The 16243-nt window shown below is 52.8% G+C and overlaps 1 protein-coding gene across 1 annotated transcript; it reads right to left on the reverse strand.

Annotated features, from left to right (window-relative positions):
- Window positions 1-794: 794 nt before the first annotated feature.
- PRPH2 (peripherin 2) lies at window positions 795-14736 on the reverse strand (the record flags this gene model as incomplete). Its single annotated transcript, XM_080700263.1, has 3 exons — window positions 795-1007; window positions 5837-6083; window positions 14156-14736. 3 exons carry the CDS (start codon window positions 14734-14736, stop codon window positions 795-797), a joined length of 1041 nt encoding a protein of 346 aa, XP_080556389.1.
- Between the last annotated feature and the right edge of the window lie 1507 nt (window positions 14737-16243).

Genomic DNA, 16243 nt, shown 5'->3' on the forward strand with positions numbered 1-16243 from the left:
CCAGAGGGCACCCCGGCCTCAGAGGGCAGCTCCTGTGGCTTGCTGCTCCTGCAGCACTTCCGCAAGGGCACGGCGGGCACCTGGCCCTGTAGTGTGGGTGTCGCTGGAACGAGCCGACAGCTGCACGTACCTGGAGCGTGGGACCGTGACGGGAAACAGACCTTTCCCTGTGCTTTTGGTAGGGGGATACTCCTCAAAAGCTCCTCGCGCCATGATTAAAGAATTCCTACGTACCTTGCGCCATGATTAAAGAATTCCTACGTGCCTTGCGCCATGATTAAAGAATTCCTACGTGGAGCGTTGTAAAGCCTTGGAGAGCCCCATTGCTCTCAGAAAGTGAACCTGTCCCTACCTTCTAGCATCAGCAACAAAGACGGCCCACATGCCAGTCTTGGCGTTCAAAACAGGAGCGACAGCATGGCCATCATATGTTTCGGACCCCTGTGTTTATGCGTGACGTCTGCTGTGGACAGGGCCTGGAGCAACCTGCAGCCATTGCCAGGCAAGCTGTGAGGGGAGGGGAGGCGCCCTCAGGCGCGGCCAGGAGTCTAGAGGTGGAACTGGGTTCGTACCAGGAAGGCTGAGCCTGGCCCACCCGAGGGCACAGCGCAGCCGCCGGCCCGAGGGCTCCTTCACCCGTGGAGGAACTCAGCCAATGTCTGTCACATGCTGTCAGGGACCCTAAAATTTAAGTCCCCCGTCAAGAGAGTGTCTGCACAGTGGCCCGCCTTCTCGGGAGATCGGACTTCTCGGTGGACGGGGGCCGCGTGGAGTCCGCTGCTCCGTGTCCGGCATCAGCCGGCCTCGGCGGCCTGGCCTGCGTCCGCGCCCTCGGCTTCTACCTGGTTACCCTTGCCCAGCTTTTTCAAGCCCTCCAGAAAGGCCTTCCAGGTCTCGGGGACGCTCTTCTCCAGCAGCCAGCCCTCGCTCTCACACTCGGGCTCCTCGGGGTTGGGCACGCTCTCCAGGGCCGTGTGCAGGTAGCGCAGCCCCACCGTGATGGTCACCTGGCGGAGAAGGGAGACTGAGATGAGGGGCAGAAGCTGGGCTGGCGGAAGCCATTGCTGCCACCAGCCTGTGCCCCTCGAGGACTCAACAAGTCTGAGTTGGTGGGGGCCACCCTGGCCCAAGCCTCCAGCTTCCACCTCCAGTCCTGCCACCTGGGAGAGGGCGCGCTGTCCCAGGGCCAGCCCCTGTGTCACCCTCCTCCCCTCCCCTGCACCTGGGCGCCTTGTCCCAGGGCCAGCCCATGTATCTCCCTCCTCCCCTCCCCTGTACCTGGCTTCCCTCCCAGCATGCTCCGCGGTCACCTGGAGGGTTCAGGGATTGGTCAAATGGCACCCAAACGTCCCCTTCCCTGCAGTGGTTTCTCTTCACCAGTGTCACTGTGATTAGTGTGAGCACGGATGCAGCCAGGAAGGGGCCATTTGGTTTTTGTTTTGTTTTGCAGTACTGGGGGTGGAACCCAGGGGCTTCTCTACCTCTGGGCTATACTCCCAGACCTATTTTAGACTTTATTTGGAAACAGGGTCTCACTAAGTTGCTGAGAGCCTCACTAAGTAGCTGAGGCTGGCTTCGAACCCGTGCGATCCTCCTGCCTCAGCTTCCCAAGAGCTGGGATTACAAGTGTGCACCACCATGCCCAGCTGGAAGGGGCCATTTGGATTGGTCACTGGTATTCACTGCGGCTGACTCCGCAGCCGTGTGGCTAGGAAGCTACGCTTTGTCATCTGGTTGTCAGGTTCCATGGTGCCTGCCATGGGGACGCTGTGACGTCACGGTATTTGCAGCGCACACAGCCCCTGGCTCTTGGTAGGACAGGCGCAATGTCAGCTGTGACTAGCTCTGTGAGTACCGTCTCCACTCCAGTCCTCCTGTGTGCCACCGAGCAGACTCCGTGCTCCCAAGGGCGGCCTGGCCCTGGCTCTGGCTAGCTTGGCCTCCAGCTCCTGGAGGCGGTCGGGTCTCGGTGTCTGCTGATGAGTGCTTTGGGAATAACTTATCATAACAGCAGGGCCTGGTGACAGGTGCTGATGGGGTTTCAGTTTTGTCATTGTTATTGCCAATTGAAAATTTAATAGAATTTTTTTTATAATGAAAAAAGTCCTTTCCTCTAGGAAGTCCTCCTGGTACACATGCAGCCGCCGACCCTCCTGCCCTCCTCGAGGAGAAAGACCCTGCATTTGAAGTTGGGCCTTGGTAACAGTCCTTCTTCCATTCCTGTTTGGAGTCATCTGATTGGATATGAATCACAAAGTCAAAGCTAAGGTCATGGTCCAGGAGTGCTGACACACCTGTACTGCCAGGACTCGGGAGGCTGAAACTAGAGGATCGCAGGTTCATGGCCAGCCTCAGCTACTCAGCGAGACCCTGTCTCAAAATAAAGAAGAAAGTCGGGCATGGTGGCGCACGCTTGTAATCCCCGTGCTTGGGAGGCAGAGACAGGAGGATCGCATGGGTTTGAAGCCAGCCTCAGCTGCTTAGTGAGGCTCTCAGCAACTTAGTGAGACCCTGTTTCCAAATAAAATAGAAAATAGGTCTGGGAGTGTAGCCTGGGGGTAGAAAGCCCCTGGGTTCCATCCCTAGTACCACACACACACACACACACACGCGCGCGCACGCACACACAGAATAAAAAACTACTAACACACAAAAAAAGAGTAAAAAACTACTACTTAGTGAGGTCCTTTGCAATTCAGTGAGACCCTCTTTCAAAATAAAGAATAAAAATAAGGCTGGGGGTGTAACTTGGAGGTAGAATGCCCCTGAGTTCAATCCCTAGTACTGCCAAAAAAAAAGAATAAAAAAGAATTTAAAAAATAGGGCTTGGAGCATAGCTTGGAGGTAGAGTGCCCCGGGGTCCAATCCCCAGTGCCACACACACAACAGCTAAGGTCACAGTCCTATCACAAGCTCGGCCACATTTGTGCCCACCACAGCTCTGCCCACGCCAGGGCCCTTCAGACTCCCTGCTGCCAGGGAGCTGGCCTCATCTGTGCAGCCACTAGGCTCCTCTAGAGAGAGGCGGTGGGGCCAGAAGTGACCCGGGGAACTCCGTGTCCCCCCAACCTCTGCCATCCTTTCAGGCAGTCTACTTTTCATGGGTTTACCCATATATATATACATATATATATATATATGTGTGTGTGTGTGTGTGTGTGTGTGTGTGTGTGTGTGTGTGTATACATATACACACACACACACACACACACACACACACACGAGGGTGAGGGAGGGTGGAACCCAGGGGCATTCTACTTCTAAGTTACACCCCCAGACCTATTTTATTCTTTACTTAGAAGCAGGTTCTCACAAAGTTGCCAAGGGCCTCACTAAGTTTCGGAGGCTGGCTTTGAACCTTCAATCTTCCTGTCTCAGCCTCCCAAGTAGTGGGGTTACATACATGTGCTACCATGCCTGGCTGGTCTTGACTTTTGTTTGTTTGTTTGTTATACTAGGGATTGAATTAAGGGCCAATCTTCCCCCAAGCTACCCTCCCAGCCCTATTTTTTTATTTTTATTTTGAAACAGAATCTCACTGGGTTGATAAGAATCTCACTGCTTGAGGCTGTCCTCAAACCTACGATCCTCCTGTCTCAGCCTCCCAAGTACTGGGATTACACCGCGCCTGGCTGGTCCTGCCCTAGGTAGCAGCAATTGCTGTCCTCACCACTTACTCATTCCCAAGACTCTGCCTCAAAGAGCCAACGGCCAATAAATGGTCAGGAGTGTGCTGTGTTTGTCTTAAGGTAGACAGAAGGCTGCAGGGCAGCACAGTGACTCTAGTTTCCTGGGCCAAGTTAGAAGTGGCATAGCAGCCACAGGCCATGAATTTTCATCGCGCTAGAAGAGGGAGCCACAGAGGAGCCCCTCAGGGAGCCTCCTCTGAAGGAAACAGCTTCCCCACTCAGCTCTCCGGCTTGGCAGTTTGGGTTTTGGAGTGTGGGTTTCCTGCTGTTAGAGCGCTTAGAGTGCCGCCCACCCGTGCACCAGGCTCCATCACGCCCGCCCTGGTTCAGCACCTAGGACAGCGGCCAGCGCCGCATTAGTGTTTGAGGATTGTCTCCAGTAAATGAAGGGATCCAGCCACCACGTCCACTAGGGCCTCGCTGCGTTTCAAGAGCTGAGCTACAAAGACCGATGAGAGAAGGGACCCGCAGATAATTAGATTGGCTGGTAAACGGGGGCCAGAGTCCCAGGAAGCGCACCCCGCTGGAGTGGCACAATCTGAAATGGTACCTTGGGTAACTTGGCGCACACTTGGAATCCCAATACTTGGGAGGCTGACAGGAGGATCGCAGATTGGAAGCCAGCCTCAGCAATGGACTAGGCTCTTTTTTTTTTTTTTTTTTTTGTGGTACTGGGGGTGGAACCCAGAGGCTTTCTACCTCCGGGATGTACTCCCAGACCTTTTTTTTTTTTTTTTTTTTTTACATTTTATTTGGAAACAGGGTCTCACTGAGTTGTTGAAAGCCTCACTAAGTAGCTGAGGCTGGCTTCGAACCCGTGCGATCCTCCTGTCTCAGCCTCCCAAGCGCGGGGATTACAAGCGTGCGCCACCACGCCCGGCTGGACTGAGGCTCTTTGCAATTCAGTGAGACGCTATTTCCAAGTAAAAACTAAAATAGGGCTGGAAGTATATCCCAGATGTAGAAGGAGGCCCCTGGGTTCCACCCCAAATACCACAAAAATACAAAATAGCTGGGCTTGTAATCCCAGTACTTGGGAGGCCAAGACAGGAAGATGGCAGATTCGAGGACGGCCTTGCAAGTAGTAAGACTCGTCAACTTATTGAGATCCTGTTTCAAAATAAAAATTAAAGAATCTGGCTAGAGGGTATAATTCGAAGGTAGAACGCCCTTGGGTTCAACCCCCAGTATCACAAAAATAAATAAACAAACAAAATAGTAATTTGTTTAATCTGGACGTGGTGGTACACACTTATAATCCCAGCATTCGGGAGGCTGAGATGGGATTGTGGTTGTGGACAGCCTCAGCTACTACTTAGTAAGGCCCTTTACAACTCAGTGAGAACCTGTTTCAAAAAAAAAAAAAAGAATAAAAAATAGGGCAGGGGGTATAGCCTGGTGGTTGAATGCCCCTGGGTTCCATCTCCAGACCCATACACACACAAAAAAAAAAAAAAAAAAAATTAAAAAGGGCATCCGGGTATGGTGGTGCACACTTGTAATCCCAGTACTTGGGAAGCTGAGAAAGGAGGATCATGGTTCATGGCCAGTCTCAACTGTTGAGAAAAGTGGGGCCCTCTGCAACTTAGTGAGACCTTGTTTCAAAATAAAGAATAAAAATTGGAGCCAGGCATGGTGGCACACGCTGGAAACCCCAGCACTTGGGAGGCTGACACAGGAGGATCCCACAGGTTCAGAGCCAGCCACAGCTACTTAGTGAGGCTCTCAGCAACTTAATGAGACCCTGTTTCCAAATAAAAAATAAAATATAGGAGTGTAGCCCAGAGGTAGAAAGCCCTGGGTTCCATCCCCAGTACCATACACACACAAAAAGGGGGTGCTGGAGGCATACCTCAGAAGTAAAATGCCCCTGGGTTCAATCCCCAGCACCACCAAAAAAAAAAATTTTTTTTTTAAGGGTTGGAGGAATATCTCAGAGGTAGAACACTCCTGGATTCAATCTCTAGTAGCACCAAAAACCAAAAGTTACCTAGCAACTTGATGTTCTTAGTTTCAACTGAGTATTTTTTTTTAAGTGATGGGGAAGAGAGGGAAGTGGAAACCCTGGGTTCAAGCCCAGCCCTGGCCGCAGCCAGGAGAAGGCTGGCACCGGGGGAGGCCACGCCCCGCGGCTGGCCCGGGCCTACCTCCAACAGCCAGACGAGGAGCGTGACGGCGCCCATGGAGTTCATGAGGCTGCTGTAGTAGCTCAGCAGGGCGACCCTGCAGCCCCGCAGCCACAGGTTGAGCTCCTCCGTCTGGTGGTCGTAGCTGTAGTGCGCTGAGTTGTTGGTGAGCTGGTACTGGATGCAGGGCCGGGGTGAGCTGGGATTGCAGCAGCTGAACGGGACTCCATCCACCAGGTACCGCCCGTCCACGTTGCTCTTAATGCGGCTGGAAGAGAAACAGCCTGGCTCAGCTCCCCAGACTGCGCAGGCACCGGCTCCTCCCAACCCGGCATCCCAAACCTAGCCCTTTGTAAGCCCACCCCGATGCCCATCCGAGGCGCTGCAGAGGGCGCGGTAAGCACAGAGCTACTTAGTGAGGCCCACAGGTCTGGCGTGTGCCCTGGAGGTAGAAGGCCCCGTACCATGCAAAAGAATAAAAAATGGGGCTGGGGGTGTAGCTCAGAGGTAGAATGCCCCTGGGTTCCATCCCCAGTTCTAAAATGATAAATGGTATACTCTAAACCGGGCGTGGTGGTGCACACGTTTAATCCCCACGCTTGGGAGGCTGAGTCAGGAGGATGGCACAGGTTCGAAGCCAGCCTCAGCTACTCAGTGAGGCTCTCGGCAACTTAGTGAGACCCTGTTTCCAAATAAAATATAGAAAATAGGTCTGGGAGTGTAGCCCGGAGGTAGGAAGCCCCTGGGTTCCACCCCCGGTACCACAAAAATAAATAAATAAATAAATAAATAAATAAATAAGAAAGCTGGGCGTGGTGGCGCACGCTTTTAACCTGAGCATTCGGGAGGCTGAGACCGGAGGATCACAGTTTGTGGACAGCCTCAACTACTTAGTGAGGCCCTTTGCAACTCAGTGAGACCCGGTTTCAAAATTAAAAATAGGGCAGGGGGTGTAACATGGAGGTCAAATGCCCCTGGGTTCCATCCCCAGACCCACTAAATAAATAAATAAATAAATAGGATACTCTTATACTTTTTTTGGGGGGATGGCACTGGGGTAGAAGCCAGGAGCATTCTACATCTAAGCTAAACCTCCCCTGTCTTACTTACTTACTTACTTTATTTATTTATTTATTTATTTATTTATTTTTATTTTTTGGTGGTACTAGGGTTCCTGGAAGCCCTTCTACTTCCAGGCTACACTCCCAGACCTATTTTATACTATTTTATTTAGAAACAGGGTCTCCTAAGCCAGCGAGGCTGGCTTCGAACCTGCACGATCCTCCTGTCTCAGCCTCCCAAGTACTGTGATTCCAGGCGCACATCACCATGCCCGGCTTTCTAGGTTTTTAAGCCCCAGGAGCAGCGTTCCACAGGTGCTGCCTCGAGCCCACCCCTCCCCAGCAGCAGCCTGGCATGCTTCTGTCTACCAAGGAGCTAGCCTTGGCTTTCGGGTGTTATAATGAGCGGTGTGATATTCCTGTTGGTGGGTGGAGTACGGGGCTTCTCTTTCCTTTTTTTCAGAAGCATACGATACACCCCAGCTCTTTTTTTGGTTTTATTTTGAAACTAGGTCTCACTAAGTTGCTGAGGCTGGCCTTGAACTTGCTATCCTCCTGTCTCAGCCTCCCAAAAACTTGAATTACAGGGTTGTGCCACTGGCCTCTAGGGTTTCTAACGGCACCTTGCCCGGTTCCTTACTGATGGGTGTTTGGGTTTCTTTATTCTCTCATTAATACAAATGGACGTGGGTCTCTGTGCTGAGAAGAGCTCTTAGATGAAGGGTGTGAGTTAGGCAGTGAACTGCTAGAGGAGGCATCCCTGCCTCTAAGACTGATGCTGTGAGACCCTTGCCGTATGTGTGCCTCTGGGGGCCGTGGGGTCACACTCCCGCCAGCCATGCTTGTGAGCGCTGGCGCCGTGGCCACACCCACATACGTGGGGCTTTTCATCGTCCCCAGCCTGAAGGATGAAAACTAGCAGCTTGGGGTTGGATTTCGGGGAGTTTTTTGTTTGGTTTGGGGTGCTGGGGATTGAACCCAAAGGCATTCTACCTCAGAGCTACACCCCATCCCTCTTTGTTTCCCTTTGAAACAGAGTCTGGATTAATATCCAGCAAAACACACACACACGCGCGCGCGCACACACACACACACACACACACACACACACACACACACACCCTCAGTAACTCAGCCAGACTAGGCCCGGTCTCCCTCAGCCCAGGGATGTCTGGCTTCTCTCCTCTCTCCCCCCATTCCCCATTACTTGGGATTGAAAGCAGGGGCATTCTACTTCCAGCCCTTTTTATTTTTAGAATATTTTTTAATTTAATTTTTATTTTATTTATTTATTTATTTATTTTTTTGGTGGTACTGGGGTTCCTGGAAGCCCTTCTACCTCCGGGCTACACTCCCAGACCTATTTTATATTTTTGAAACAGGGTCTCTTACGCCAGCGCGGCTGGCTTCGAACCTGCGTGATCCTCCTGTCTCCGCCTCCCAAGTGTGGGGATTACAAGCATGCGCCACCACGCCCGGCTAATTTTTAATTTTTATTTATTTTATACATGTCTGTGTGTTGGTACTGGGAATGGAACCCAGGGCTTTCTACCTCTGGCTACACTCCCAGACCTGTTTTATCTTATTTATTTATTTTTAATTTTTTTTTGATAGTACCAGAGATAGAACTCAGGGGCATTCTACGTCCAGGCTACACTCCCAGACCTATTTTATATTTTATTTGGAAACAGGGTCTCACTAAGTTGCTGAGAGCCTCACTAAGTAGCTGAGGCTGGCTTCGAACCTATGCGATCCTCCTGTCTCAGGCTCCCAAGCGCGGGGGTTACAAGCATGCGCCACCATGCCTGGGTTTTTTATTCTTTATTTTTTGAAACAGGGTTTCTGCCAGGCGTGGGGTTTTTGAAACCCTGTTTCAAAAAATAAAGAATAAAAAAGCCAGGCATGGTGGCGCATGCTTGTAACCCCCGCGCTTGGGAGCCTGAGACAGGAGGATTGCACAGGTTCGAAGTCAGCCATACTGGCTTAAGAGACCCTGTTTCCAAATAAAAAAAATATGAAATAGGTCTGGGAGTGTAGCCCGGAGGTAGAAGGGTTTCTAGGAACCCCAGTACCACCAAAAAGAAAGAAAGAAACAGGGTCTCACTGAGTTGTAAAGGGCCTCACTTAGTAGTAGCTAGAGGCTGTCTGTGAACCGCAATCCTCCAGTCTCTGCCTTCAGAATACTGGGATTACAAGCCTTCGCTACCACACCTGGCCCCAGACCTATTTTATATTTTATTTGGAAACAGGATCTCATTAAGTTGCAGAGGGCCTCACTAAGTAGCTGAGGCTGGCTACAAACCTGTGATCCTCCTGTTTCAGCCTCACAAGTGCTGGGATTACAAACCCGTCCCACCACAAGAGCTTTTATTTTTAGTTTTGAAACAGGGTCTTGTTAGGTTGCTGACAGTCTTACTAACTAGCTGAAGCTGTCCTTCAACCTGTGATCCTCCTGTCTCAGCCTCCCAAGTGCTGGGATCACAGGCGTGCGCCACGGCACCCAGCTGCCTCCTCTCCTCGCAGAGCCATCTGGGTAAGACCTTGACATTTTCTTTCTTTTTTTTTTTTTTTTTTTGGTACTGGTTCCCGGAAGCCCTTCTACCTCCGGGCTACACTCCCAGACCTATTTTTACATTTTATTTGGAAACAGGGTCTCCTAAGCCAGCGAGGCTGGCTTCGAACCTGCGCGATCCTCCCGTCTCCGCCTCCCAAGCGCGGGGATGACAAGCGTGCCCACCACGCCCGGCTGACCTTGACATTTTCGGCCGAGGAGGAAGTGGTACTGGGGCAGAGCTCTTACCCAAGGCCACACCAGAAGTGGAAGGCTGAGCACGGCAGGCGCCCACGGGCTTCCTCTCACGGCATTCTGCCTATTGGCTGTTTTGGTCCTGCGGATTGAACCCAGGGGCATTCTATCTCTGAGCTAGGCTCCCAGCCAGATTTTGTTTTTAGTTCAAATCAGGGTCTTGTAGGTTGCTGAGGGCCTCACACACTGCTGAGATCGGCTTCCAGCCTGCAGTCCTCCTGTCTCACCTCCTAAGTACGTGATCACCATTACCGGCGTGCCACTGCGCCCAGCTGCGCACAGGCTTTTCTAGTTAAACTCCTGGGAAAGTTCAAGGCCCTCCCTTCCCTGTCTCTGCAACTATTTTCTTGACTTTTTTTTTTTTTGATACTGAGAATTGAACCCAGGGCCATTCAACCTCCCCGAGCCCTATTGTTTGTTTGTTTGTTTGTCTGTTTGTTTGTTTTGAAACAGGGACTCGAAGAGAGCCTTGCAATGTTGCTGAGGCTGTCCTCCAACCTGGGATCCTCCAGTCTCAGCCTCCCAAATACTAGGATTACAGGCGTGCACCACCATGCCCGGCCCAGCGACCATTTCCTAAAACTACGATCACCATCTGCCTGCCCCTCCAGGTGTCCCAAAGCTGGGGTAAAGCCTGCGCACCTGCCTCATACGCGTGCGTGTGTGAAGAGGACCAGGCCTACAGCCCTGGAGCGAGGCCAGCAGAGGCTCTGAGCTGCCCCCAGGATGCGACCTAGGGGAAGGCCCCACCTCCATGCTCCTCCATGACCCCAGCAGGCGCAGGGTGAGGTCTCCTCAGGGTGTGTGTGTGTGTGTGTGTGTGTGTGTGTGTGTGTTTCTCTGTGTTTTTTTTTTTTTTATGTCTTCCCTCATGATCCACAGTACTTTATGTCTAATGTCTCCTCAAAAAAGAAATCTTGAGCCTGGCGTGGTGGCGCACGCTTGTAATCCCAGCATTCGGGAGGCTGAGACAGGAGGATCACGGTTCGCAGCCAACCTCAGCTACTTAGTGAGGCCCTCTGCAACTCAGTGAGACCCTGTTTCAAAATAAAGAATAAAAAATAGGGCAGGGGGTGTAGCTCAGAGGTCAAATATCTCTGGGTCCCATCCCCAGACCCACACATACACACACACACACAAAAAAAAAAGAATAAAAAGGGCTAGGGCTGTAGCTTGGAAGTTGGAAGGCCCCTGAATCCCATCCCTAGTACAGAAAGAAAGAAAGAAATAAAGGAAGGAAGGAAGGAAGGAAGGAAGGAAGAAAGAAAGAAAGAAAGAAAGAAAGAAAGAAAGAAAGAAAGAGAATCTTGCTGGGTGTGGTGGTACGCACTTGTAACCCTAGCACTTGGGAGGCTGAGACAGGAGAATAGAGGTTTGCGGACAGCCTCAGCTACTACTTAATGAGGCCCTTTGCAACTCAGTGAGACCCTGTTTCAAAATAAAGAATAGAAAATCAGGCTGGGGGTGTAGCTTGGAGGTAGAAAGCCTCTGGGTTCCATCCTCAGTGCTGCAAAAAAAAGAAAGAGAGAGAGAGAAAAAGAAATGGAAAGAAATCGCAAATCATATATGAAGAAGCAGGTGCTCCGTGGGGGCACCTCCACCAGGGCCAGGCCTGATGGGGGGAAGGCCGCGGAGGGGCGTTGGCGGGGTGTGGCCTCCCCACACTTCCATACACCTCTCCTTCTCAACTTATCAACTCATCTACAAATTGTTTGTTTCTCCAGAAAGAAAAACCCTGACAAGATGATCTTCCTGGCCTGTGTGTGGCTGGCTGTGGAGAATGGCCTAGCAGCGGGCCTTATCTCAATCTAGACCCCAATCCGCAGACAGAGCACACTTAGCGCCTGGGAAATACTCGCTGATATAAATAACCAGATCTCCTCCTAAGGAGTTCTCCTCTGCCCCGCGGCTTTGTCTTAGAAGGTGAGTGGGGCCTTAATCCTTGGTTGAAGGAGGGCAGGTCCCGGGTAAACAAGGTGATGCTGGGGGGAGGCCAGAGGTGGGGGAGGCCGTGGCAAGGGAAGCCCCGTGCTACAGTGGCTCCTCTCTGAGGGAGCCCTAGCCTTAAAAGCACATAGAAGAACCGGTTGAAGCCAGGCACAGTGGCACACATCTGTAATCCCAGCCTTTGGAAGGCTGAGTCGGGAGGATGGCGGTCATGGTCAGCCTGGGCAATTCAGCAAGACGCTGTCTCAAAAATAGGGCAATATAAGCATCGGGGATGTAGAAGCGTTATAAAGTACCTGGGTTCAATCCCCGATACTGTAAAAAAAAAAAAACAAAAACGGGCGTGGTGACCCACACTTGTAATCCCAGCATTGGGGAGGCTGAGACGGGAGGATCGTGGTTCATGGACAGCCTCAGCTACTTCATGAGCCCTCTGCAACTCAGTGAGACCCTGTTTCAAAATAAAGAACAAAAAATAGGTCAGGTGGTGTAGCTCAGAGGTAGAATGCCCCTGGGTTCCATCCCTAGTACCGCACAAAATAAAATAAAGAATAAAGAATAAAAAGTAGGTCTGGGGATGTAGCTTGGAAGTAGACTGCCCCTGGGTTCCATCCCCAGTACTACTGCAAAAAGGAAGGAAGGAAGGAAGGAAGCCAGCCTGGCCGGAGGGAGGTGCCACTCCTGGAACTTGGCCCCTCCCCCAGTTACAGCTGAGAGTGTCCCCCTCATCCTGGCCCACCCAGGGCCACCAGCTTGGGAGGGAGGGAGACAGGGAATCTCTGTTCCATTTCCTGCGCTGGGGACACAGAAGCCTGGAATCCAGTCACTCAGGATCCACAGGGTTTCTCTAGACCCTGCATCCTCTGCCCACGCACTGCTCCCTCTCTCTGGAGGAGGAAGTAGAGAACAAGCCGGGGAAAGCCAGGAAGAAGAGAAAGACGAGCCCCTGCACCCCACTCCCACCCCACAAAAGGCAGCCTGCAGAATTTGAGGTTTCCAGCAGTTGGTGAGCAACTCTCCAGGGCCGCCCACCCCGCAAGCTAGCCGGCCACGGGCTCGGTCCCCGGCACCTGCAGAGCCCAGGCCACGGACTTGGGTTACAGAGAGATTTCCTGTCTCTGCCGTGGCCCTAACACAGGAGACAAAGGTGGCCCGACAGGCTGCCTCTGCCCCTCGCTCTCACGTCCCCCAGGGATTCTGCCTGTCCCTGTGGCCTCACACCCTCCTGGGTGACCTATGTAAACCACGCCACCTTGTGCCCTCCGCAGAGCCCTTTACAATCCTTTCCTGGGCTGAGGATTTGCAGCAGTAATCTCCGTGCTCGGAGAAGACAAAATCCCAGGCAGTGACCTTCACTCTGACCCCCTCTGCCTGCGGGGCGGCCAAGCGGCCATCTGGGGTCACAGTGTTGTTTGGGCTTCAAGCACATCCTGCTGCCCACACAAACAAACCAGTCGCAGCGTCCTCCAGGGCGGCATCAATTTGGATGGAAAGAAAAGGTTAGGGAGAGCCGCTGGCTCGGCGCCCTTCCCTGCAGTCACCCCCGGCGCCCGGCCTCTGCTTCAGCAGCCTGCTGGAGTCTGGACTGCCATCGCTAAAGCCAACACTGACGTTCTCTTCCTCACTGGCACCTCCTCGCGAAGCCCTGTCCGGATTTGATTAGTACGAGTGCAAAGAATACCTTAGAGACACTTCGCCGTGTTGTGCTATCGAGATTTAAGATGTAAACACCAAAGCCAGGCGTGGTGGGCACGCTTGTCATCCCAGCATTTGGGAGGCTGCGACTAGAGGACTGTGGTTCGCGGACAGCCTCGGCTACTTAGTGAGGCCCTCTGCAACTCAGTGAGACCCTGTTTCAAAATAAAGAATAAAAAATAGGGCTAGGGGTGTAGCTCAGAGGCCGAATGCCCCTGGGTTCCATCCCTAGACAGAGCTAAGAAGTGGGCTCCAAGATCACTGCTTCTAGTGCTTTCAGAGATGGGCAGGCGCAGGCCAGAGCAGCTAAGACCTGCCCAAGGCTCCAGCCAATTAGCAGCAGAGCCAAAGCAAGGCCCAGGCGTGAGGGTCGCCACCCCACCCGCTGCTCCACATCTCCAGGCGCAGTGGCGGGGACGGAATTCTCCCATCTCGGAGGACAAAGGCCTCAGGAACAAATGGCCAGGGTCGAAAGGTTGGAAAACTGGGGAGCTACGTTTAAACTTTTGGGACTGAATCCACCTTCCTTGACAAATACCAAATAATGTCTCAGTAGACGTGAGTTACGAATGGCCCACCCCACAGTACGGAGAAAGGCACATCTTCCTGTCTGGATGTCCCCTGGGTCTCCTGTGTGAGTATTCAGCTGGACACCTTCCTCCCACCTCAGCCAAGCCTTAGGCTGCACCGCACGCACTGCCATCTTTACAGGCCTGAGGTGCTGGGGTACTGGCGGTCTAGCTGGCCCGGTGCCCCCTCGTGCCCTCCCGCTAAGCAGCTGTGCCCCCTTGGGAGGGAATGGCCATGGGCGGGCAGAGTCGGGCCACTCACTCTTTGACGTCCTTGGAGGAGAAGTCCAGGTAGCGGTTGCTGATCCACTGGATCTCGAACCAGTCCCGGAAGCCGCCGTTGCCGCAGCACTGGAACTCCATCTGCAGCAGGTCGATGGTCTTCTTCATGAAGCAGCGGCCCGGGGTGTCCGTGTCCCGGTAGTACTTCATGCCGTTCTTGAGCCCGTGCGCCAGGGTGCTCTCCAGCGAGCCCCGCAGCACAAGGCAGCAGAGGGCCGCGAGGAAGAGCGCGGCGTTGAAGAGGACGCAGGCGGCCAGGTAGGGCTTCAGCCAGGCCCTCCACTTGGCGTACTTGGCGGGGTCCAGCGCGTCGTAGCAGATCTTGCCCGACAGGGAGTTGAAGACACAGGACAGCATCCCCATCCCTATCAGGGAGTTGGGGACGAAGTGGCTCTCGGCGTTGTCCATCACGTCGCTCCTCTTCCGGAGCTCGATCTTCAGAAACAGCCCGAGGCTGAAGATGATGATGCCGGCCAGCACGGAGAGCCAGTTCATGAGCCAGAGCCCCTGGGCCAACTTGACCCGCTTCTTCTGGTCGAACTTGACTTTGAGCAGCACCATGCTGGCCGGTGTGGCGCAGGCAGCCTCGGCGTGGGCTCAGCTCCGCTAGCCTCAGCGAGCTCCGGGCTCAGGGCCGGGGCAGGGGTGCGGGTGGCCCGAGCTGCAGGGAACTGTGCTGGGGGGCGCCCATGTCAGGCCACCCTAGCCCGGGACCCCCGTTGGTTTCAGTAGCAGCAGCAGAGGCTGGCGGCGGGTATCGTGTCTGCGGTGCCCTTCCCAGCCAAGCCGGGACAGTCTGGACACTGCAGATTAAAAGTGGGATCCCCAAGACATCTGCTAATCTCTTTAGCCAGGCTCATCCCGTTACATAAAGCCCTGGCAGGCTCAGAAGGCGGCCAACACGAGCCTCTGTGTACGCGCGGGACCAGAAGGCTCCGGGTTTGGCTTGGAGAATCAGGAGCTGGAAGAGCGAGGTGGCCTCGGTGCTTGTCTCTCCAGAAGCAAAAAGACTCCCAGGCAGTCTTGGAGACTAGAGCCTTCCGTGGGACAAAAGTCATTGTACCGGAAGTTGAAACAGAAATGATAGATTGGGACAAAACTAACAACACACGAAACAGAGAATTAATGTGCCAAACGCTAAACTCCTCCAAATACACAATTAAAAGACCAGTAACAGCCGGGCGCGGTGGCGCGCTTGTCATCCCCGCGCTTGGGAGGCGGAGACAGGAGGATCGCGCAGGTTTGTAGTCAGCCGCGCTGGCTTAAGAGACCCTTTTACCAAGTAAATAAAAAATATAAAATAGGTCTGGGAGTGCAGCCCGGAGGTAGAAGGGCTTCCAGGAACCCCAGTAACACACACACACACACACACACACACACACACACACACACACACACAGACCAGTAACAACTGGGCGTGGTGGCTCATGCTTGTAATCTCAGCATTTGGGAGGCTGAGACAGGAGGATCAACAGCCTTAGTGAGGTCCTTTGCAACTCATTGAGCCCTCTTTTCAAAATAAAGAATGACAAAAAGTAGGGCTGGGGCTGTCGCTCAGAGGTAGAATACCCCTGAGTTCCATCCACAGGACCACAAAATAAATAAATAAATAAATAACCAGTAACAGTGCCGGGCATGGTGGCGTACACTTGCAATCCCAGTCCTTGAGACAGGAGGATTCCAGGTTCATGGCCAGCCTCATCTACTTAGTGAGACCCTGTTTCAAAATAAAGAATAAAAATAGAGCTGGGAGCCGGAGGTGGTGGCGCACGCTTGTAATCCCAACATTTGGTAGGCTGAGACAGGAGGATCACGCAGGTTCGAAGCCAGCCTCAGCTACTTAGTGAGGCTCTCAGCAACTTAGTGAGACCATGTTTCCAAATAAAATATAAAATAGGTCTGGGAGTATATCCTGGAGGTAGAAAGTGTCTGAGTTCCACCCCCAGTACCACCAAAAAAAAAAAAAAATGAACGAAAAAAAGAAAAGAAAAAAAGAAAAAAGAATAAAAAATAGGGCAGGGGGTGTAGCTTGGAGGAAGAATGCTCCCGGTTCCATTCCCACTACCGC

This window comes from Muscardinus avellanarius, assembly GCF_963383645.1.
Source record: "Muscardinus avellanarius genome assembly, chromosome: 8".
Lineage (NCBI taxonomy): Eukaryota > Metazoa > Chordata > Mammalia > Rodentia > Gliridae > Muscardinus > Muscardinus avellanarius.